The sequence below is a fragment of the Erpetoichthys calabaricus genome, chromosome 3 (genome assembly GCF_900747795.2).
Source record: "Erpetoichthys calabaricus chromosome 3, fErpCal1.3, whole genome shotgun sequence".
Classification (NCBI taxonomy): domain Eukaryota; kingdom Metazoa; phylum Chordata; class Cladistia; order Polypteriformes; family Polypteridae; genus Erpetoichthys; species Erpetoichthys calabaricus.
Window position 1 is genome coordinate 121,822,271 of NC_041396.2, and position 25,924 is coordinate 121,848,194.

Below are 25,924 nucleotides of genomic sequence, written 5' to 3' on the forward strand. Positions count from 1 at the left end.
CAACATAACAATGACAACACAATTAAATTGACAATCATGTTACGTTATTTTTAAAATGTTTCCTTTACTTTTTCATAACCTCTTTAACACACTACTTCTCCGCTGCGAAGCGCGGGTATTTTGCTAGTATATATATATATATATATATATATATATATATATATATATATATATATATATATATGTATATATATGTATATGTGGATGTGTGTATGTGTGAATATATATATATATATATATATGTATATATATATATATATATATATGTATATGTGGATGTGTGTATGTATATATATGTATATATGTTTATGTATATATATGGTTACATAACCTCTTTAACACACTACTTCTCCGCTGCAAAGCGTGGGTATTTTGCTATATGTATATATATATATATGTGTCTGTATGTGTATACACAGTGGTGTGAAAAACTATTTGCCCCCTTCCTGATTTCTTATTCTTTTGCATGTTTGTCACACAAAATGTTTCTGATCATCAAACACATTTAACCATTAGGTTTGTAGGTTTGGATTTTTTTTCTCCCTAAATAATAAACACCATCATTTAAAAACTGCATTTTGTGTTTACTTGTGTTATATTTGACTAATGGTTAAATGTGTTTGATGATCAGAAACATTTTGTGTGACAAACATGCAAAAGAATAAGAAATCAGGAAGGGGGCAAATAGTTTTTCACACCACTGTATATATATTTAGATAGATAGATAGATAGATAGATAGATAGATAGATAGATACATACTTTATTAATCCCAATGGGCAATTCACAATTTATATATATATATATATATATATATATATATATATATATATATATATATGTGTGTATATGTATGTGTATATATATGTTGATATATGTATATATATGTGGATGTCTATATGTATATATATATATATATATATATATATATATATATATATATATATATATATATATGTATATATGTAGATATGTGTATATGTAGATATGTATATAAGTATATATGTTTATGTATATATATGTTTACATAACCTCTTTAACACACTACTTCTCCGCTGCGAAGCGCGGGTATTTTGCTAGTCTGCAATAAGATGTTGCAGATGTTCTATCAGACGGTTGTGTCGAGCACCTTCTTCTACGCGGTGGTGTGCTGGGGAGACAGCATAAAGAAGAGGGATGCCTCACGCTTAGACAAACTGGTGAGGAAGGCAGGCTCTATTGTAGGCACAGAGCTGGACAGTTTGACATCCATGGCAGAGCGGCAGGTGCTGAGCAGGGTCCTGTCAATCATGGAGAATCCACTGCATCCACTAAACAGTATCATCTCCAGACAGAGGAGCAGCTTCAGCGACAGACTGCTGTCACTGTCCTGCTCCACTGACAGACTGAGGAGATCGTTCCTCCCCCACACTATGCGACTCTTCAATTCCACCCGGGGGGATAAACGTTAACATTATACAATGTTATTGTCTGTTATACCTGCATTTTCATCACTCTTTATTTTATGCTGCTTCCTGGAGTATGTGAATTTCCCCTTGGGATTAATAATCTATCTATCTATCTATCTATCTATCTATCTATCTATCTATCTATCTATCTATCTATCTATCTATCGTGGTGGATTGCCGGCTTTCGATTCCGGTTATCACCCCCAGGCCGCCAGGAGGAGCTCTCCCAACAGCGTGAACATCCCCCGAGTTCCAGCAGGGCCTCATTGACTATGTAGTTTTTATACGCAGCCCTGCTGGATACCTTGGGGGCCACCAGGAGTCGCTGTAGGAGGACTCGGAGGCTCTTATGTGCCCTATAACCCGGGAGTACGTCATGGTCACGTGACAGGAAGATACGATGTGCTCCCGGGTTGAAGAAAAGGACTGTTTGCCCTGACCCGGAAGGAATAAGGAACTGTGGACTGATTGGGCAGAAACTCTTCTGGGTCAGGGAATATAAAAGGATGATGGGAAATCCCAGACGCTGAGCTGAGCTGGGTGGAAGGGTGGCAACGCGTCTGGGAGTGTGGAGGATTATTGTTTATTATTATTATTATTGGGTATTGTGGATATTGTGGGGTATGTGAAAAATGGCAAATTCATAATACAAGAAATTGTATATAGCAAATAAAGGATTAAAGAAATAATTCACCTATATCTGCTTCACCCTCCCCAGGTGTCCCTGACAGTATAATGTCATCATTGAGCTAAATAGCCTGCTTGTCAGCACTTTTTGTCCTGATCTTACATTTAATTTTTTCAGAACTTTTGGTTAAAATACAAACAATTTTCTTTTATTCAGTAATTCAGTAGTTTTCTTTTATTTAGTAAGTCCTATAGTAATACTATAGTCTTGCTCATCCAGTTTATTCACTTAAAAGCTATATCTCTCTATTATAAAAAAAAAAAAAATCTTGGAAGGAGAAGAGATGTAATTTTTTCTGAGAGACACTTGTACGTCCCACGAGAAAGAGATTTAACCACATCCAGGGCCGGAAATAAAGGACAAAGAGTAGATCACAAAGTAGAACATCGCAAAGAATTTAAAAATGTTGGCGTGGTACACATACAGAGCAGGTTAGAGATAATGAAAGTATGAAAATCTCAAAAAAAAGGATAGGAAAGATTGCATTACCGCAGACAAATGGAAATTATTCCTCAGTGAAATAATGGAACAGCGAAAGGGATTGAATATATTGTTCGGATTTAAACTTTTAAGTACGAGACTTGTAGATCGTCTAATTTGTGTTGCCATCAGGGAAAAAAAGTAGTGTTTCTTCCCAATGAAGAGGTGTATCTGCAAGAATGAAAAGATTCCAAAAACGTTGGTGTGGTACACATGCAGAGCAGGTTAGGGACAATAGAAGTACGAAAATTCGAAAGCCTCAAAAAAAGGATAGTAAAGATCGCATTAGTGCAAACGGAAATTATTACTCGGTGAAATAACGAAACAGCGAAAAGAGACTGAATATATTGTTTGGATTTAAACTAAGTCGGAGACTTGTAAATTGTCTAATTTGTGTTTCCAGAGAGAATTAAAAGATTCCAAAAATGCTGCTGCGGTATGAAGTCCCGTGAGACAAAAGACTTTTAACATGAGATTCTTTCAAGTCATGTCCTACTTACAACTATTTTCAAACAAGATCATGGTCAACTAACCTCAGTCGTATGAATGCTTCTGTCAGACACAGTTCCTGCGCTCTCATTTCTTAGTCGTGTGAATGCTTTTGACAGACACAGTTCCTGTACCCTCAGCTCTTATAAATTTTATCAGGACAATTATTTTATACATTCTAGATGACACGTCAACAACAAAGCAAAGAAGAAAGAGCATGGACAAACATTCTAAAAAGTCGTTTTATCTATTAGAGAGAAAGAAAACGATATTCACTCACAGGCAGTTATACCTTGAACTGTCACGATTTAAGTCCAAACACGGAATCAAAATTTAATGCGATCTTGAAGAAAAGTTAATTCAAAATATTGTTTTTACTAATCTTTTAAAGTAAAAGTGAAAATAATGCATATGTAATAATTCCCATGAAAATAACAATCTCTTTAAATTGTATATCTGGTAAACCAAACCCGGGTGTGGGCAAGTGAAGCGAGCAGGGGGCAGAGCCCCCTAGTCTTAACTAAAATAAAACAAATAAATGAAATATTATTAGTCTTAATTAACAAAATTTTTTAAATTCCAATTTTTAAACCCCACTACAGACCTACTTCTGTGCAAAGAAATAGAAAGGTTAAAAAGATACGACAATCAGAGTGCACATTCAAATCCATTCCCCCATACTGTAAGATAACAAGCATTAATATTATGTTTAGCAAGGGATACAGCTTGAGGAACAAACTTGATTGAACAAAAAAATTTCTGACACTATGTGCTGCATAGGTAAAAGTTATGATGGCACTTTAAAAAAGTGAGTGCAATGGAGAAAGAAGCATTTGTTTCTATAACATTTTTGCTGTATTTTAAGATGCTTCAGTTATTTGTTGCTTGCTTTATTACATTAATAATTGGATTGATATTTTGCATGCAAAAGTACAGTTTGTTCAGCAGAAATGATTAAAAAATATAAAGTTCTTATAAAACGGCTCATATTAAAAATCTGTTTTTTTTATCACATTAAACAAATATATCTAAACCCCTGAAGTGTATAGTTCTGTCTGGTTGTAATGGAAATCTAAACTCCATAATAACTTTTTAACCATACCATAATTGCTAAAGCTAAAACTTTTATATAAAACATATATGTCTGCGCAATAAAAAACTAAACTAAAACTAAAAATACATTACGAAAAAGAACTAAAACTAAACTGAACTTACAAGTAAGATAACAACCTTGGATAGGAAAGGTACTGTAAGTTGCTCAGTTAATCTAGTTAATAAGAACCATAACTTATATATTATCACTGTAGACCCTAAGACCTTAATTTTAACCAGGTAATGCTGTTAATTAGACTTAGTTCTCATATGTTATCAACTAACCATATAGCAATAAATCTATTAGAAATTCATATTCTTATGATCTTTTTGTATTAATTATTGAGATTCATTCCATTTTACTGTATGTCAAATGTATTTTGTGTATTGAAAAATACAGTATGATTTTTAGCAGTTAACATGTATATGTGCCAAACCTGGTGTGTATTGCCTTGATTCTTTTAAATTTTGACTGAAAAACAGTTCTTCTTCTTACACAGCATATTTAAACTATACTTTTGTTTACTCTAACAAAAAAAAATTATTCAACTTACTGTGTTGCCTTTATTTTTCTTATTTTCATCACCATGGCCTTCCTCTGCATCATCTGAATCCCCATCGCTATCAAGTGCTAGTAGTTCTGGATCTAGGGGAGGCTCATATAAAGCTGTATTCAGAGGCAGGTAACGTAATTCATTCGGGGAATACCTAAGAAAAAAAAAAAATATTGTGAATGAATAAATAAAGCTAGTCAAACAAACATACTTATGAAAGACAAATTGTAGATATGATTAAACTTAATATAAACACAGTAAAAGAATACTTGACCTTGGAAGGGTTTAGAAATGTAAAACCTTTTGTAAGGTAATTTACTAAATTTTATACTTATATTTTTTATAGTACTGAAAAACCATCCATCCATCCTCTTCCGCTTATCCGAGATCGGGTCGCGGGGGCAGCAGCTTGAGCAGAGATACCCAGACTTCCCTCTCCCCGGCCACTTCTTCTAGCTCTTCCGGGAGAATCCCAAGGCGTTCCCAGGCCAGTCAAGAGACATAGTCCTTCCAGCGTGTCCTGGGTCTTCCCCGGGGGCTCCTCCCGGTTAGACGTGCCCGGAACACCTCACCAGGGAGGCGTCCAGGAGGCATCCTGATCAGATGCTCAAGCCACCTCATCTGACTCCTCTCGATGCGGAGGAGCAGCGGCTCTACTCTGAGCCCCTCCCGGATGACTGAGCTTCTCACCCTATCTTTAAGGGAAAGCCCAGACACCCTGCGGAGGAAACTCATTTCAGCCGCTTGTATTTGCGATCTCGTTCTTTCGGTCACTACCCATAGCTCATGACCATAGGTGAGGGTAGGAACATAGATCGACTGGTAAATTGAGAGCTTCGCCTTGCAGCTCAGCTCCTTTTTCACCACGACAGACCGATGCAGAGCCCGCATTACTGCGGATGCCGCACCGATCCGCATGTCGATCTCACGCTCCATTCTTCCCTCACTCGTGAACAAATCCCCGAGATACTTGAACTCCTCCACTTGGGGCAGGATCTCACTACCAACCCTGAGAGGGCACTCCACCCTTTTCCGGCTGAGGACCATGGTCTCGGATTTGGAGGTGCTGAGTCCCATCCCAGCCGCTTCACACTCAGCTGCGAACCGATCCAGAGAGAGCCGAAGATCACGGCCTGATGAAGCAAACAGGACAACATCATCTGCAAAAAGCAGTGACCCAATCCTGAGTCCACTAAACCGGACCCCCTCAACGCCCTGGCTGCACCTAGAAATTCTGTCCATAAAAGTTATGAACAGAATCGGTGACAAAGGGCAGCCCTGGCGGAGTCCAACTCTCACTGGAAACGGGTTCAACTTACTGCCGGCAATGCGGACCAAGCTCTGGCACCGATCGTACAGGGACCGAACAGCCCTTATCAGGGGGTCCGGTACCCCATACTCTCGGAGTACCCCCCACAGGATTCCCCGAGGGACACGGTCGAATGCCTTTTCCAAGTCCACAAAACACATGTAGACTGGTTGGGCAAACTCCCATGCACCCTCTGGCTCTTGGGACGTACTGAAAAACTCCAAGAGCTTATCAGCTGAAATGCCCAGAAGCAACCATGTTGAGATAGAAACACACATGCCAACATTTTGGTGGGTCACAGGCCTACTAGAAGTATTTTCTACAATAAAATAAACAAACAATATGTTTAGTGTATAAAAACACATATTTTATTATAGATGAACAATACAAATTGCACAGCCACAATTATAACACATTTATTACTGGGTAGTATTTCAAACAGTAAAAAATAGACTAATAAAACAAGAGGAACCAATAGTTTATTTTACATGGCTTTCTTAGAAATCTTTCAAAAGTCTCAGGAACACCAACAATTACCAAACAACTATGTATGTGCCTTTATTATTAAATAACTTGATGTAAGGAAGTTTCTCAAAATATAAAAAAGCAGCTGAATCAGCCCTTGTGTCTGCAGAGGCGTAAGTCCTATGCTTGCCATCTCACCCTTGTTTTCTTGATATTTTTCATCTTTACTTAAGCAGGCAAAAGATCCAAACTTCTTTACGATAGCAGCTTGGGTAAACGTTCAAAAGACATTCAATCTGTGCTGCTGCAGTGACTACATACCTGTTGCTTAGACATCTCACAAAATGAAATTAAGTGCACATGATATTCTTCAACATCCTTAACCATCAATCACATATACTGCATATCCAGGTCATCTTTATTAACTAGTGTTGTCCTGGACACAAATATCCATTAATGTTTGTGGCAAACTGACAAGACATTGACATCAATCAGTTTTGTTACTGAATTTTATTTCTGACAGAATTAGGTGCTGTAGGTAGCACAGGCATCCCAGCAAGGAGTTGGGACGATACCTTACTCGGACAGGAAGCCCCGGATTTACAGAAAGGCATCCCGACCGAGAGAGGGAAGGATGTCGGAACTGGACAAAGCTCCTCAAATGGATGGATGGACAACCCAACAAATAGAGAAGATGGTTCCTTAGCTGGGAGGGAAGCCCCAGATAAATGGACAAGCATCCCAACCAGAATAATATGTATAGCACCATCCTTGGCCGGGATAGAAGTGGAGGTCAGGGAAAGACTGTCTAGGGGATATGTTTATCCCCCCACCCTGGAGCTGGAAGGAAAGAAGGCAACACTCATCTGGAGGAGGGCAGTGAGGAGGTGAGACAGAGAGAGGGAGGATGTAGAGATGACTTGAGTTTTTTTGTGATTGTGTATACAAGGTATTTGTGTATTAAACACATTTTATTTAAATTCAAGACTGTCTTGTATATATGTGTCTAGGGCTCACTTGCACCCCCTAGCTGTCACAGTGCCTAAGGACAACATTTCTAAAACTATCAGTCTGAGTATGGGTGCACCACTGGATTTTGTATGTTCAACACTTCCTTATTCACCTCATTGGAACAACTGCATTTTATATGAATGTTCAAGCTTAATGTTGATATCACTCTTGTGGAGCTTATCATAAATAATTCTATATCTGTGTAGAAGAAAGAAAATATCTGGTCAAAAGATGAAGCCTTAAACTTAAATTAAATGTCGGTCAGTCATTTTCCAACCCACTATATCCTAACACAGGGTCATGGGGGTCTGCTGGAGCCAATCCCAGCCAACACAGGGCGCAAGGCAGGAACAAATCCCAGGCAGGGCGCCAGCCCACCGCAGGGCGCACACACCCACACACACACACACCCAAACCAAGCACACACTAGGGACAATTTAGGATCGCCAATGCACCTAACTTGCATGTCTTTGGACTGTGGGAGGAAACCCACACAGACACGGGGAGAACATGCAAACTCCACGCATTGAGGATCCGGGAAGCAAACCCAGGTCTCCTTACTGTGAAGCAGTAGCGCTACCACTGCGCCACTGTGCCGCCCACAATTAAATGTCAAGAAAACAAAATAATTCATGGCACTCTTACAAAAGAAGATAACTTAGACTGTGTAGCAAAACTGTGACTTTGTTCATTTTTAACCCTTTAACCGCCAACTCCCTGAATATTCCCCACGCCAGGCGAAATCTGAACAATTTTCGTTTTTTTACTTTACTTTAGTTTGAAAATAACCACACTTGTATTTATCCTGATTTTTCACCTTCAGCGGGGTGGAGTTGTGGCTCTGAGCCTTGGGATCTGTGCCGGCAATCGGAAGGTTGCCAGTTTGAATCCTATAAATGCCAGAAATGACTCTACACCGTTGGGCACTTGAGCAAGGCCCTTAACTTGCCATTGCTTTGTCTTGGGTATGACGTTAATCTGCATCCAGCCCTGCAAAACTTACAGGGAAAACTTGGAGGTTGGTGGCAGGATTGGCACTCCAGCCACTGTAAAAAACCTCATACTGTTCCAGTGTGGTGCTGAGGTGTTACCCACTGCACTTGGGTCCCAATCCAGGTGGTTTGTCATGTGGTGGGTGCGGCAACATGGTATCAGTGCATGCTCTCTCTCACCTTCAATAGCTGCTAAACTTGCTGCATTATACAGCATTAAACAGTGTTTAAGCGAAGTCAAAATCAGATACAGCCTCTTGTATCTTGCTAAATTGAAAGTGAACATTCAAGGTAAATTCTGTATTTTTAATTCTCTGGATGAAGCAGAAAAAGATCTAAGAAAACTGATCCCAACACTCTTTGAAATACAACCATGAATCAAATTGTATCCTGGCAAGGCAAAGAAGATTCTACTTGCAATTTGGTCAATTCGCAACAAGACTTTTGCCGTATTTATACATACTATTTCCTTCTCTGCTACTTTTACATTTTAATTACAATTATATCATCATACTCTCGTCCACTGAATATATGCTCATTTTGGTTACCATAAAGTAACTAGTCTTTTTTTTTTTCCCCAAAGGGGCCTGTTTAACATTATATCCTTAGTTTATTGTATTAGGATTGTAGTTCATACGTTATTTGTTTCTCCATGGGAACTATTTAATATCATTTCCTGGGTTTATTCTTTCGGGACTGTTTCAAGATTACATTCTAGGTTTATAGTATTTGGACTTTATTACCACTAGTTACCTCTACTTTAATTTCTCTATACAGATGCTCGAGGGTTTGTTTTGTTTGGATGTGCTCTGTCTCTAGGCATGTTGGAGGAATGGGACCTTGTGAAGTGTGTGTGACGGTACGGGTTGGTGCCTTGCTCCCTCTTCGTTTCTTGGAGCCTCTTAGACCCGACACGGTTGATAGTCATTACTGGGATGAGCTGAGCAGATGAGGATAAACACACCAAGCAAGGGGACAGTGAAAAGTGCAAGTGCTTTTATTAAAAACAATTCACAAAACAAGATGTCCAAAAAGTGTAGTGCTTCAAAATGTCAAAAAATAAATAATCCATAAAATAAAGTGCACGGTGGAGGTTAAAAATGCAAATAAATAATTCCATTAAAACAATGAGGTTAAACGTCAGAAACAATCTATTAAAACAGTGAGCCCTAATACTTCCCTTTACGAACTGGCATCTCTTCCACTTATTCCGTTTGGACCTTGCAGGGTAAGGAGATGCCTGCTGACAGGTGCGATCAACTTTCTTAACTGGGCTCTGTTGCCGCAATTCCTTCAGTTAAATCTGACGAGCCCCACACGTATCTCTCGCTGCTCCTACTCCTCAAGAAAGTCCTCAGTAGGACAGCCCCTATCACCACCTCCAGTTTCCATGGCCCTGAGGCTCACTCCCAACCACCTGCCTCACTCCATAAGTTCGGGTGCTCTCTCTCCATCTCCACCTCTCTGTCTTGCATTTCTCTTTCAACATCCTTCTTCTCTCAATAACTGGCCAGTCTATTTTCCACTGATCTGCCTTTTTTTCTCCTCTTTATTCCTGCACTCTCGCTACCCTTTATAAAGCGGTGACGTGGCACAGCTGCAGCAATCAGCAGCTCTTGGCACCACTTAGGGTTGCGAGTGATCCTGTACCTGTGCCCTAATTGTATGGCTGTCCGCTCTTGCATCTTGCACAGGAATCATTCTTGCCACACTACCATGCCCCCCCACACACACAAAGATGTGAGTGCAGCAATTACTTATTTAAAAAATGCCAATCAGCCGCAGACTACACTTTACCATAGTCTGGTCTAGCCTCACTTGGGAAGGCAAAGTGGGGTTGGGGGACTGAGGAAAAGAAGAAACTATTTCTAATTTATCCTTTTAAACCCTACAATTGTAATTGCCAACACAACAATAGGCTTCACAGCCATAACTACAGGCAAAATTGGAAATTACGGTTAAAGCTATCTTATGTAATAATGTACTACCTTAATTTAAGACTACAGTGATCCCTCGCTATATCGCGCTTCGCCTTTCGCGGCTTCACTCCATCGCGGATTTTATATGTAAGCATATTTAAATATATATCGCGGATTTTTTGCTGGTTCGCGGATTTCTGCGGACAATGGGTCTTTTAATTTCTGGTACATGCTTCCTCAGTTGGTTTGCCCAGTTGATTTCATACAAGGGACGCTATTGGCAAATGGCTGAGAAGCTAGATTGCTTACTTTTCTCTCTATCTTGCGCTGACTTTCTCTGATCCTGACGTATGGGGATTGAGCAGGGGGGCTGTTCGCACACCTAGACGATACGGACGCTCGTCTAAAACAGCTGAAAGATTAACTTCATGTTGCTATCTTTTGTACAGCTGCTTCCGGAAACGACAAGCTGCACGGTGCTTCTCATACTTAAAAGCTCGAAGGGCACGTATTGATTTTTGACTGAAAAACAAACTCTCTCTCTCTCTCTCTCTCTCTCTCTGCTCCTGACGGAGGGGGTGTGAGCTGCCGCCTTCAACAGCTTTGTGCCGCGGTGCTTCGCATACTTAAAAGCAAACAGCCCTATCGATTTGTTTGCTAGAGATTGTTTTCTCTATCTATGTGACATTCTGTGCGCCTGACACGCACTCTTTTGAAAAGGAAGATATGCTTGCATTCTTTTAATTGTGAGACGGAACTGTCATCTCTGTCTTGTCATGGAGCACAGTTTAAACTTTTGAAAAAGAGACAAATGTTTGTTTGCAGTGTTTGAATAACGTTCCTGTCTCTCTACAACCTCCTGTGTTTCTGCGCAAATCTATGACCCAAGCATGACAATATAAAAATAACCATATAAACATATGGTTTCTACTTCGCGGATTTTCTTATTTCGCGGGTGGCTCTGAAACGCAACCCCCGCGATGGAGGAGGGATTACTGTATATAATGTCAACAAATGTTCAGAAGCAGTTTTTCTATGACCAAACAGTTGCTTTGTGAGCTGGAATGTCAAAGGTCTCAACCACAAATTAAAGAAAAAAAAAAGTATTCTCCAACTTAACAGGTCTAAACACCAAGATAGTATTTTTACAGGAGACTCGCTTAATAAGCAAGGATCAGTTTTGGCTGCAAAGAGATTGGACTTGCCAAATACAGTAGTCCCTCCTCCATCGCGGGGGTTGCGTTCCAGAGCCACCCGCGAAATAAGAAAATCCGCGAAGTAGAAACCATATGTTTATATGGTTATTTTTATATTGTCATGCTTGGGTCACAGATTTGCGCAGAAACACAGGAGGTTGTAGAGAGACAGGAACGTTATTCAAACACTGTAAACAAACATTTGTCTCTTTTTTAAAAGTTTAAACTGTGCTCCATGACAAGACAGAGATGACAGTTCTGTCTCACAATTAAAAGAATGCAAACATATCTCTTCAAAGGAGTGCACGTCAGGAGCACTGAATGTCAGAAAGTGAGAGAAAACCAAACAAATCAATAGGGCTGTTTGCCTTTTAAGTATGCGAAGCACCGCCGGTACAAAGCTGTTGAAGGCGGCAGCTCACACCCCCTCCGTCAGGAGCAGGGAGAGAGAGAGAGAGAGACAGAGGAAAACAAACAGTTAAAAATCAATACGTGCCCTTTGAGCTTTTAAGTATGCGAAGCACCGTGCAGCATGTCGCTTCAGGAAGCAGCTGCACACAGAAGGTAGCAACGTGAAGATAATCTTTCAGCATTTTTAGACGAGCGTCCGTAGCGTCTAGGTGTGTGAACAGCCCCCCTGCTCACACCCCCTACGTCAGGATCAGAGAAAGTCAGCGCAAGAGAGAGAGAGAGAGAAACAAAAGTAAGTTGGGTAGCTTCTCAGCCATCTGCCAATAGCGTCCCTTGTATGAAATCAACTGGGCAGACCAACTGAGGAAGCATGTACCAGAAATTAAAAGACCCATTGTCCTCAGAAATCCGCGAACCAGCAAAAAATCCGCGATATATATTTAAATATGCTTACAAATAAAATCCGAGATAGAGTGAAGCCGCGAAAGGCGAAGCACGATATAGCGAGGGATCACTGTATTCCACTGCATAAAACAATTTCATTTGTAGTATCAGATGTAGTATCTGATCCTGAAGGTCGATATGTGATGGTGATGGGTAATTTATTTCATTATAAAGTGATTTTGATAAATATTTATGCACCCAATGTGGATGATAAGAGACTTCATCCAAAATGTAATTGCATGCATTCCACTAATAAAATTATAATGGACAGAGACATGAATTATGTTTTAAATGCAGACCTGGATAGGTCTTCAGATATAGTGGGGATGACATCTAACACTGCAAAAACAATTACATAGTTTGTAATCAATCATAACATCAAACCAATGGAGATTTCTAAATCCAAACTTAAGAGCATATTTCTTCTTCTCACCAGGACATCACTGTTACTCAAGAATTTATTATTGCTTTATAGACAACAATTTTTTGCCCTGTGACGATGCGGGTTTGCTGCATGCTCCCGTCTGCTGTCCGGGAGCCCTTAACCCAACACTGTCGGTAATATTACCGATGAGCTAAACAGTAAGGCAACAACATAGCAAAGGGGATGGTGCAAAAGTGTCAAGTGTTTTTATTTAAAACAACACAACAAAACAAAACAGTGTTCAAATAAATAAAGTGCAGTGCTTAAAAAAGAGTCGTCCTTAAATAAATAATCCATAAAAACAGAAGTGAAACGTGAAGGTTAAAAACAACAGAAAAAAGTCTTCTAAAAACAACGAGGGTACAATAATGCAGAAAGCAGTCTTTTCAAAACACAACAAGCCCGGTGTCTCCTTTCCTCTGACGGCTCCCCTGCTTCCTGTTTGGGCTTCTCAATAGGGGAGTCGCCCTACCTGCAGCTGGCCTTCTCTCCACTGTCCTACTGCTTGGTTCGCCTTAGCTATCCCTGATTCTGGTAGGCCCCACCAAACAGTGACTTGGGATTCCCCAACGACCAGGGCTCCCACGCTGGGGACACCATGTCCCAAGTCCTGACTCCCGCGGAGAGTCATCCGCATTCCGGTCACTCCAGCTCTATGATCACTCAGCAGGAGCAACCACTACTACCACTCCCGGGTGTTGGTCCAACACCCAGGCTTCCTGCACAGCTGCATATGCTAGCCTGCACTCGCTCGCTCTCCCCTGCATCCTGCTTTCTCCTACAACCTCCATTCGTTCTTGTTCTCTGTTTTTTTCCCCACTAGCCAACTTGCGCTTCTATTTTATCAAGAGGGCATGGCACCTGTAGCAAAATAGCAGCCCCAGGAACAATCACGGATACGGGCGATGTCTCACCTGTGCACTTAGGTGAGAAACGGCCACATTGCGAATCGCCCTGAGAAACGCTTCAGCCACACAACCACCACTCCCCCTCGCTAAGCCGCGAGCGTGTTGATTATTTTAAAACGGCCTTTTGAACGGGAGCTGTGGACCTGCTATACCACATGCCTACAATCAAATTCTGATGCTATTGTTATTTCCGATCGCGCCCCCCTGATCATGGAGCTCAAATCACTATGCCCAACATACTCATCTCACAGCTGGAGTCTTAACCCCCTGTTATTAGCTAACTAGAACTGTACAGAATTCATATCCAAGCAAATTAATTATTACTTAAGAGACAAATGCATCTTCAGAGGTCTCTGCAGAAATACTCTGGGAAACTCTGAAGGCATGTTTAAGAGGACAGATTATTGCATATCTCTCCCAGAAAAATAAATGGAAACCAAGAAGCCGTTAATGTTAATCAGTGAAATTACCAGAATAGATCAAGAACACAACAGGGCTCCAAATGAGGCACTTTATAGGAAAAGACATGCTTTGGAATCAGAATTCAACCTCTTGACAACAAAAGAAACAGAACAGCTCAGTTTTAAATTGCAACATCATTACTATGAACATGGAAAGAAGGCTAATAAGATCTTAGCTTGACAAATCCACAAACAGGAGGTTTGCAATGCTATATCAGTAATTACCAACACAGAGATAAAACCATTGACCCTAAAAAATATAATGCACTCATTTAGAGAGTACTACAAGTCCTTATATTCTACTCAGTTTAAAGACAAGACACAATCTCTAAAGTGTTTTTTGATGCATTACAAATACCATAGCTAGATACTTTCAGCGCAGAGGAACAGGATAAACCTCTGACACTCTCAGAATTACTAGATGTTATAAACTAACATCGGAGTGGGAAAGCAGAAGGCCCTGATGGCTACCCTGTTAAATTTTATAAAAAATGTTCAATTAAGTTAGTTCCCCTATTATAACATTTATAGAAGCCAGAGACAATAAAATTCTACCTCAAACTTTTCACCAAGCATTAATTACCATCTTTCCTAAGAAAAATAAGGACTTATAATGTGCATCATACAGACCAATCTCACTTCTGAATAATGAAGTTAAGATACTCTCCCAAGTTCTAGCTAGAAAGACAGATAAAGTGCTTCCTTCGGTAATATCACAAGACCAAACTGGATTTATTAAAGACAGACACTTAGTTTCTAACCTTCAATGTCTGTTCAATGTAATATATTCACCCATAAAGTGCAACACCCCGGGGATCTTACTATCTTTGGATGCAGAAAAAGCATTTGATATAGTTGAATGGGATTCTCTTCCATCTTTTCTACTTTAAAGTTTTACTCTGGCTGTTGGCATTCCTTTCTTTCACTCAGGCAGGGGCTGAATTTAGTTTTGTTAAGATTGACTTGATTGTATGGAATGTTACTTTCTTTTAATAGAATAAAAAAAAAATTGTTCCAACACAAATTACAACCTTGTTAGTAACCAATCCGCTCTTTGGGTGATGTAAGAAATTATTGCTCCTGTTAAGCAGCACACTGTTTTTGACTCCCCATCTCTGCTGCATATAAACCTGCCAGTGTATCAAATGAAGGAATCTTCTAAAAACAAATTCTTTCTTTTCTGCCCCTATTTCCCTTTGGTTTGAGTCAGTTGGTTTTTCAGGTTATTTTGTAGCAAAGTTCATCAGTTTGTTATTTCAGTCTTTTAGTCTGATGGACCACTGTGTTTTCTTACTCCTCCCTTAAATACTTGAGCCCAAGTTTGGCCTGTTGCTGTTCACTTTAATATGGATGGGTATTTCAGAAATTTAATTTCATAGTGAAATTTGTTCCTGCCTTGTGTCCTATACTAGATGGGATAGTCTCCAGTAGTCCCTCAAAACCCTATTTAGGACTTAAGAGGCTTAGATAATAAATGACTGACTGAATTTCATAGTGAATATAACATTTATTTTGTTTACTTTAGTGCCTAGATAGAATCAAATGAAATGTAAGTTTTTATTCTTCAATAGTGCTAGGGTGTTGTACCGTGTTAGCTATTATGAATGTAGTGAAAAGTCAAGCAAAATGACACGTTTTATTGGCTAACTAAAAAGATTACAATATGCAAGCTTTCGAAGCCACTCAGACCCCTTTCTTCAGGCAAGATGTGATACAGAACCTCTACAACAGTAACAATTAGAGCAGCTCACTACTCAAAATGGACATGACCAGAATTGAACCAGGAACCTCTTGATTACGAGTCAGCAGTTCTTACTGCTGCACCATTCCAAGCGGTCGTGTCAGTGTCGTACCCTAACCCGATTTCTTTTTTCTAGGGTTATATTCCTAAATAAAAGCATACTTCTTTTGTTATACTTGTACCTTTTCTGAAAGTGTTTATTTGACATTTGGACTCCAGTCTTCACACATTATACACTTCATGTCTACATTTTGTCAATTATTGCTAAAATATGAAAAACGTTTCTCTTTTAGTTATGTGTTCAGGATTTCTTTCATTTCTTGTCATCCTACAATCGTCATAGACACAAAACACACATGAAATGTATGTATTCCAAATAACAATATGCTATTGACCCTCCACACCAAGATGTGTCGGTTTTGGACGTAGGGGTGGGTTAATGGATGGGATAGCAGGCTTCTTGTGCTGAACGACACATTTACAAAACAAAAGATGCTAATGGAGAGGTGCAAAACAACTTAAGGTGGCCCGGGATTACGAGATTTTTTTGTAGACTTCAGGGATTCTAGTAGAAAGTTGATTCAGTTCATCTGGACATAGTTCTTTTCCAGGGAGATATGTTACATCACTCATCCAAGTGACTTCCTCAGTCTCAGTTGACTGCAGGTTTCTCCAACCTTATAAACAGTACCTTCGCATAATGATTGAAGCTAGCACCATTGAATAACAATGGGCCGTGTGATCAATGAATTGTGGACCAATTTTTGCCATAGCGTGTTTTGGGGTTTGAAAGCCACCAAGACCTGGTGTTTTGAAAAAATGCGTCTCAGCTGTTCCCATACTCCTGACACATAAGGGATCACCAAAGGTTTTCGCTTAGGCAGCGGTTGTCCTTCCTCTCTCCCGGATTGCTTAGAGCATTCTTTAGGTGTCTTCCCTGCTTTGACAAAAGTCCAGCTGGGATAACCACATTTACTCAGGGCCTTTTTGATATGATGTACTTCTGCTTCCCTGGCAGCTGTGTCCGTGGGTATGGTGTTTGCTCTATGTTGTAGAGTCCTGATGACACCTATTTTGTGCTCTAGTGGATGGTGAGAGTCAAACCTTAAATACTGATCCATATGCATTGGTTTACGGTACACATCAACTTTCAAATGTCCTCCATTGCTGATGGAAATTTCACAATCTAAGAAAGCTAGCCTGTCACGTTTCATGTCCTCCCTGGTGAACTGGATGTGTTTGTCCACTGAGTTGATGTGCTCAGTGAATTGTGGTACCTCCTGAGATTTGATTTTCACCCTGGTGTCATCCACATACCTGAACCAATGGCTCGGTGGTGTTCCAGGATAGGATAATAGCACCCTCTTTTCCACTTCTTCCATATACAGATTGGCCACAATAGGTGAAACTGGGGAACCCGTGGTGCACCCATGTTTCTGCCTGTAGTACTGGCCTTTGTATATGAAATATGTGGATTGAAGACACAGTACCAAGAGCAGACACACTTGGTCGGTGCTGAGAACAGTCCTTTAACCGAGTGTGGGATCATGCTGTAATCTCTTACGGACCACCTCCACTGCTTCCATAACTGGAATGCACGTGAATAAAGATGTAACATCATATGAGACCATATGATGCCTCCATAATGACATCTCACCTTTTCCACAAAATCCAAAGTGTTCTGAATATGGTGTTTTGAGCTGCCTATCAACGGGTTGAGGACCGCGGCCAGGAACCGAATTGATCATGCAGACAATGGGTCTTAACGGTGCATCCTGTTTATGCATCTTCGGTAAACCATACAGACTTGGTGTACCTTCCTCTGGGTATAATCTGTGGTATGAGGTCCGGTCAATAGCATTGTCATGCACTAACTGCTTCATGTAACCACTACTTGGATCTCGCTTTAGGGGTTCATAAGTGTTTTTGTCACTAAGCAGAGACAAAATTTCCTCATGATAGTCCGTCTGGTTTAGCAACAATGTGCACCTCCCCTTGTCTGCCGGAAGGATGATGATGATGTTGTCGTCCTTACCGATATGCCATGAGAGCCTTCCTCTCCTCAATACTGATATTGGGTGCAGGGGGCTTAGCATTGCTGAAACATGCCAAAACTTTTATCCGCAGTTGCTTCCACATCTGCAATGTTGTTGTTTCTGATTGCTGACTCTGTGGCTGTGATCAGTTTCACTAGCGGGATTTGTTTTGGTGTGACAGCAAAGTGTAACCCTTTAGCAAGGACATTTTTCTCTGCTTGGGTGAGTTGTCTGTCTGACAGATTCTTCACCCACTTGTCCACATCCTCGGTTTGTGTCTGGCATCTTCTCTCTGTTGGCTGTAGAGGACACTCCCTATCGTATGCTGATATTTCTGGTGCACAACAAGTAGATCAAACTTCCTCTGCTGCGTGGTCTTAAGACTTTTCATGCTGTGCTAGACAAGCTTTCTCAGTGAATTCAATCACCTGTTGAAGCGTTTTCTCATCTAAAAGCGATGAAAGCCTTTGTTGGATCTGCTCCTCTTTAGATTTCAAAACATCAACAGTAAAGTTAGTTTGTCTCACCCGTTCGTTTAGCAGCTGGCTCTGTGCCTTCTGTAGGATTTTCTGTGGGTGCCTTCTTTCACCGTCTTACAATGCTATGATTGCAGCCATTCCCCAACTCTCTGTGATTTGGTATATCATTGATCACATGGTTCATTGTTAGTCAATGGTGCTAGTTTCAGTCATTATGCAAAGGTACTCTTAATAAGGTTGGAGAAACTTGCAGTCAACTGAGACTGAGGAAGTCACTTGGATGAGTGATGTAACGTATCTCCCTGGAAAAGAACTATGTCCAGATGAACTGAATCAACTTCCTAGAATTTCCTTACCTGGATTATTGAGCATGCATCGAGACATTCAGGGATTGTAGTGTTAATTGTTCTATTACATTTAAAAAGGTTTTTTTACTCTTATTTCCCTTCTTTTTTTCTTCCAAATTGGTAGGGGTTGAATCTTGATTTTTTCCTGGGTATTTCTATTTTTCTTTTGTTTTCTCTGTATGTATTTTGAAGTAAAAGTTGTATCCATTAGATTGTTATTTTTTGGTTGATTCAATAACATACCATCATAATGTTCCACTTTTGAAAAATAAAATTAAAATGTGCATAAAACAAATAAATAAAGAAACATACAAATAAAGACTTGAGGACTAAGGTACCTTAAGTAGACTCAATGAAACAAAGAAAGAATTTCGGCTTCCATGGGATCAAAAATAAAAACAATATACAATGCTCTCCATAATGCTTTGGATCTTGGGCAGTTCCTTTTTGTCTCTACACTTTGCTCTTGCCATCATTCTGATACAGATTCATCTTTGTCTCACCTGTCCACAAGACATTTTTCCAGAATTTTGCAGGCTCTTTTAAGTACTTTTTCATAAACTCTAATCTGGCCATTGTCTTGTTGTGGCTAACTAGTGGTTTTCATCTTGCAATATGGTCATTGTATTTCTGTTCATGAAGTCTTGTGCATAGTAGTTTCTGACACATACATATCTGCCTCCTAAAGACTGTTTCTGATCTGTCAGACAAGAATTTGGGGCCTTTTCTTTACCATAGTGAAAATTCTTCTTTCATCAGCACTGGAGATCTTCCTTGGTATACCAGTCCCATTGTGATCCCTAAGCTCTCCAGTACATTCTTTCTTCTTAATGATATTCAAGACAGTTGATTTAGATAATCCTTAGGTTTTACTGATGTCTCTAATGGTTTTATTCTTGTTTTTCAGCCTCATGATGACTTCTTTAACTTTCATTGGCACAGCTCTTGTCCTCATATTGAACAATGGCAACTACAGACTCCAAAGGGTAGAAGCAAGTCTAGGTATTTTACTATTTTATGCCTGCACTGATGAAGCAAAGGAACACACCTGTCTAATCACAAACACACTCAATTGCCCCAAGCATTTAGGTGCCCTGAAATAGGGGGGGTCGGCGCGGTGGATCATGTAGAAAAACCATTGTCATTTCTACATGGTTTGACAGAAATGTATGGAAGTAACCCTTAAATGAAAGTCTGTAATATGCACTTTAATCATGCTTGACATATTAGATTTGAAATTTTTATCTGTGAAGCATAGGGGTAAATCAAGGAAAAAAGTGCCTTTGCCCCAAACTTTATGGAGGACACTGCATCTAGTCTGTATAAAAGCATGGCTGGAAGAACTGTCTTCTAAGAAGAGAAAAGGCCTGCCATAAATCAGCAGGTCTACCCTCTTCAAAGGAACATGAATTATAAATTACAACGAAAACATGTAATAGTTAAATCAGTCCACAATTAACATATATTAATATGAGGTTCCAATAAATTTAAAGAGGAAATACTTCCACGTGAATTTACCACAAAGATTACAAAAGCTGTAAAAGTGAAACAACTGAAAGATTACTAGTGTCTGTAAACACACTAAAGGATACCATATAATAACCTTCAAAAAATGTATAAAAAAAGGAAATGTGATAAAAATACAAATCGAGGTGTCCAAAAAATTGATATAAAATGAACATAACATAAAAAACAGTGTGAGCCCACTAAGTGAACTGATCAGTCGTAGGTTTACGCCAAAGATATCATGAAGGCCTAGAAGAGCATATAGCATTAAGCGATTACTGAGAGTTGCTTTAGCGGGATCCTGACCCTTCCATGTCATACAATGTGCTTGCTGACACCTTTCAAGAAATGATGACTTCCTCAGGGCAGAGCATACCAATGTTAAACTTAACAGAGGATAATAAAACAGACTAAACATGTAAAAGAGAATACAGTATATAACTCAGACAACGATGTAACAAAAGTGGTTAAACTATCTATTATACCAAGGTAGTTTTTAATAATTATTGCAATGATGAGTAGTAGGTTTTTCTTATTATAGTTAATCCAACCTTCTATCACAAAATCAGAAAATGGAGCTGTGTAAACAACAATTAAAACAGCCACCATAGATTAATTATAACCAAAGGTATGTAAATTGATTTAGAATATGGAGTTGAAAACCAAGGGTGGTGCGATTGTGGTTATAGATACATCTCTTTATGTACATGATGGTCTTAGACAATTAAGTAACACTTCATGTTATTAGCTACTTAGGAGAGATTCTACACCTCATATGTCAATTTTAATTCTGTAGTAAATCAAGCTAAGATATATAATACTGTGCTACATTTTTTTTTTTGCAATCAACTTTTTATTGAGCAAAAACAGGAAAAAATGGACATAACATACAAAGTAAGCCTGAGCCAAGGGATTATTTATTTTAAAAAAAATCAAGGAGTTGCAAGCTGAAATTTAAATAACTGAACCACAGTAGACCAGGATTCAATTACAACACTGGAAGCACCATTAATGTTTGGTGCAGACAACTCCAAATGTATTAAATTGTAGAAAGAGGACTGCCAGCTGTCAACAGTGATGCATTCAGGTGTTTTCCAGCGGAAGGCAGTAATTAGTTTGGCTGCAAGGGTACCCAGACAGAATAACTTGCGTTCACTGAATTTGAACGGAAGCCTAGAAAGGTCTAAAAGAAGAAAGATTTGAGGTAACAGAGGAATTCTGCAGGAAAGAAAGGAGGACAGTAGGTGACATATGTGTGACTAAAAGGAAAACACAGGAGGACAGTGCTAGAACATGTGGAGAAAAATGCCAGGTAAACCAAGGGAACATAAATGACAGAGAGGATCAGCAGTGAAGCCCATCAAAAACCACTTGCGGGGAGTAGGATTGAGTCTGTGTAGAATTCTGAACTGGGTGTGCTGGTAATTTGGGTTTCTAGAACAAAGCCTTACACTGGAGAGAACTGTGTCCCATGAACGGGGTGAAGGGAGAGGAGAAAAGTCTTTGGACCAGACAGAAATCAAGGGCAGAGGTTTATAGGATGCTTTGCAAAGTAAAGAGTAGAGAGCAGAAACAGTTTTTTTCTTGGGAGAGAAAGAACAAAACAAAGAGTATAATGAGTGATTTGGTGTGGGGGGTGTTTTAAGCACTGATTGAAGTTGAAGGTAGAAAAATAAACTGGAAGCACGGAGATTAAAATGCACTTGTAAAGACTGGAAGCCCTGAACTATTAAACAGATCTCCCAGCACATTAATTCCAGCATGTAGCCAATGAGAAAATACATAGGGCCAGCCACCTATTAAAAGAGCAGGGTTAGTAGGGGTTAGGGAGTGACATTTTCCAGAGGGTGCAAGTAACTTTTCCACACAATGGCAGATGTTGATGGCGTATGGCAAAATAGGTCCCAAGGCAAGTTTGGCAGCTTTAGACTTCAAGGTGGTAAACAGGGCACTTTGAAGTGAAAGTGGGAAAGCAAGGGAGTATTCTAGAGAACCACAGAGGAGGTTGAGGGGAAGGACACAGCCATGTCAAAATAGGGAGGAAGGTGAAAGCCCAATGGTATAGTTTTAGATCAGGCAGTGCTATACTTGCACTCAATCTATTTCTAACCAGGGTTGAATGTTTAAGATTTGCTCTGTTGCCATTCCAGAGAAACCGTGAGATCAATGACCTAACTTCGCACCAATATTTAGAAAGAGGTGGAAGTGACAGCATAGATTTAATGAAGCGGGGTACAATATTCATTTTGATAATGGCCAAAAAGGATTGAAAAGACAGGGTGAGTTTGGACTAGGTGTTTATGGAGACCTCACCGTTAGCAAAGATGCTGCAATAGTTATTACAGGACATTTCTGCGATTGAGGAAGTAATATCAACTCCCAAATATCTTATACTACTAGATACAAGGATGACAGACAGTGGGGAGAATTGACAACACATATCACTAAGGGGTAAGAGAGATGATTTATACCAATTAATTTTGTAACCGGACATGGATTCAAAACACCTGAACAGTTCTAGCATGCAAGGGATGTCAGTCAGGGCATTACCAGGGTAGAGAAGGATGTAATCGACAAAAAATATATACAGTAATCCCTCCTCCATCGCGGGGGTTGCGTTCCAGAGCCACCCGCGAAATAAGAAAATCCGCGAAGTAGAAACCATATGTTTATATGGTTATTTTTATATTGTCATGCTTGGGTCACAGATTTGCGCAGAAACACAGGAGGTTGTAGAGAGACAGGAACGTTATTCAAACACTGCAAACAAACATTTGTCTCTTTTTCAAAAGTTTAAACTGTGCTCCATGACAAGAAAGAGATGACAGTTCTGTCTCACAATTAAAAGAATGCAAACATATCTTCCTTTTCAAAGGAGTGCGCGTCAGGAGAGAGAGAGAACAAAGCAAGCAGTCAAAAAAAAAATCAATAGGGCTGTTTGGCTTTTAAGTATGCGAAGCACCGCCGGTACAAAGCTGTTGAAGGCGGCAGCTCACACCCCCTCCGTCAGGAGCAGGGAGAGAGAGAGAGCCAGAGAAAAAACAAAGTCAAAAATCAATACGTGCCCTTTGAGCTTTTAAGTATGCGAAGCACCGTGCAGCATGTCCTTCAGGAAGCAGCTGCACACAGAAGGTAGCAACGTCCCTATCGTCTAGGTGTGCGAACAGCCCCCCTGCTCACACCCCCCTACGTCAGCGCAAGAGAGAGAGAGAGAGAAAGTAAGTTGGGTAGCTTCTCAGCCATCTGCCAATAGCATCCCTTGTATGAAATCAACTGGGCAAACCAACTGAGGAAGCATGTACCAGAAATTAAAAGACCCATTGTCCGCAGAAACCGGCGAAGCAGCGAAAAATCCGCGATATATATTTAAATATGCTTACATATAAAATCTGCGATGGAGTGAAGCTGCGAAAGGCGAAGCGCGATATAGCGAGGGATCACTGTATACATGAATACATATATACACACGTATGTATGTGTGTGTGTGTATATATATATATATATACAGTGGTGTGAAAAACTATTTGCCCCCTTCCTGATTTCTTATTCTTTTGCATGTTTGTCACACAAAATGTTTCTGATCATCAAACACATTTAACCATTAGTCAAATATAACACAAGTAAACACAAAATGCAGTTTGTAAATGGTGGTTTTTATTATTTAGGGAGAAAAAAAAATCCAAACCTACATGGCCCTGTGTGAAAAAAGTAATTGCCCCCTGAACCTAATAACTGGTTGGGCCACCCTTAGCAGCAATAACTGCAATCCAGCGTTTGCGATAACTTGCAATGAGTCTTTTACAGCGCTCTGGAGGAATTTTGGCCCACTCATCTTTGCAAAATTGTGGAAATTCAGCTTTATTTGAGGGTTTTCTAGCATGAACCGCCTTTTTAAGGTCATGCCATAGCATTTCAATTGGATTCAGGTCAGGACTTTGACTAGGCCACTCCAAAGTCTTCAGTTTGTTTTCTTCAGCCATTCAGAGGTGGATTTGCTGGTGTGTTTTTGGGTCATTGTCCTGTTGCAGCACCCAAGATCGCTTCAGCTTGAGTTGACGAACAGATGGCTGGATATTCTCCTTCAGGATTTTTTGGTAGACAGTAGAATTCATGGTTCCATCTATCACAGCAAGCCTTCCAGGTCCTGAAGCAGCAAAACAACCCCAGACTATCACACTACCACCACCATTTTTTACTGTTGGTATGATGTTCTTTTTCTGAAATGCTGTGTTCCTTTTACGCCAGATGTAACGGGACATTTGCCTTCCAAAAAGTTCAACTTTTGTCTCATCAGTCCACAAGGTATTTTCCCAAAAGTCTTGGCAATCATTGAGATGTTTCTTAGCAAAATTGAGACGAGCCCTAATGTTCTTTTTGCTTAACAGTGGTTTGCGTCTTGGAAATCTGCCATGCAGGCCGTTTTTGCCCAGTCTCTTTCTTATGGTGGAGTCGTGAACACTGACCTTAATTGAGGCAAGTGAGGCCTGCAGTTCTTTAGACGTTGTCCTGGGGTCTTTTGTGACCTCTCGGATGAGTCGTCTCTGCGCTCTTGGGGTAATTTTGGTCGGGCCGGCCACTCCTGGGAAGGTTCACCACTGTTCCATGTTTTTGCATTTGTGGATAATGGCTCTCACTGTGGTTCGCTGGAGTCCCAAAGCTTTAGAAATGGCTTTATAACCTTTACCAGACTGATAGATCTCAATTACTTCTGTTCTCATTTGTTCCTGAATTTCTTTGGATCTTGGCATGATGTCTAGCTTTTGAGGTGCTTTTGGTCTACTTCTCTGTGTCAGGCAGCTCCTATTTAATTGATTTCTTGATTGAAACAGGTGTGGCAGTAATCAGGCCTGGGGTGGCTACGGAAATTGAACTCAGGTGTGATACACCACAGTTAGGTTATTTTTTAACAAGGGGGCAATTACTTTTTCACACAGGGGCCATGTAGGTTTGGATTTTTTTCTCCCTAAATAATAAAAACCATCATTTAAAAACTGCATTTTGTGTTTACTTGTGTTATATTTGACTAATGGTTAAATGTGTTTGATGATCAGAAACATTTTGTGTGACAAACATGCAAAAGAATAAGAAATCAGGAAGGGGGCAAATAGTTTTTCACACCACTGTATATATATATATATATATATATATATATATATATATATATATATATGGAAGAGAAGGTCTGTGATACGGTTTGCATATTTGCAGCTGGAGATCCACAAAGGGAGAAAAATGAATCACGTATCATAAAGTAGATTTATTCCTGGGCTTTCAATAACTGCCAGGGGTCTTCATTAGAGGATAATGCTTAGACTTACAAGAATCAAAGGCAATATATTGCAAAAAATTATGTGGAGGGGAGGGTGTGGGAGTGGGGGTGGCTAAGTCAGTGTGATCGGGGGGGGGGGGGGGGTATTGGGTGTATAGTTTATTTATTATGAACATGTTCTTCTTAAGTGTGCATATGCTGGATTTATGTCCAAGTGTCTGTTGATGGCGTTCTCATTTGATAGCCAAGATTCGGCC

General features: G+C 39.9%; 1 protein-coding gene across 2 annotated transcripts in view; it reads right to left on the reverse strand.

Annotated features, from left to right (window-relative positions):
- Positions 1 to 25,924, reverse strand: part of phf10 (PHD finger protein 10) — a 293,499-nt gene that overhangs the window by 34,564 nt on the left and 233,011 nt on the right. For both annotated transcript variants that reach the window (XM_051924279.1, XM_051924278.1), the window contains one exon: positions 4,750 to 4,903. In XM_051924279.1, coding sequence (XP_051780239.1) covers positions 4,750 to 4,903 — 154 coding nt within the window. The remainder of the gene's footprint in view (positions 1 to 4,749; positions 4,904 to 25,924) is intronic.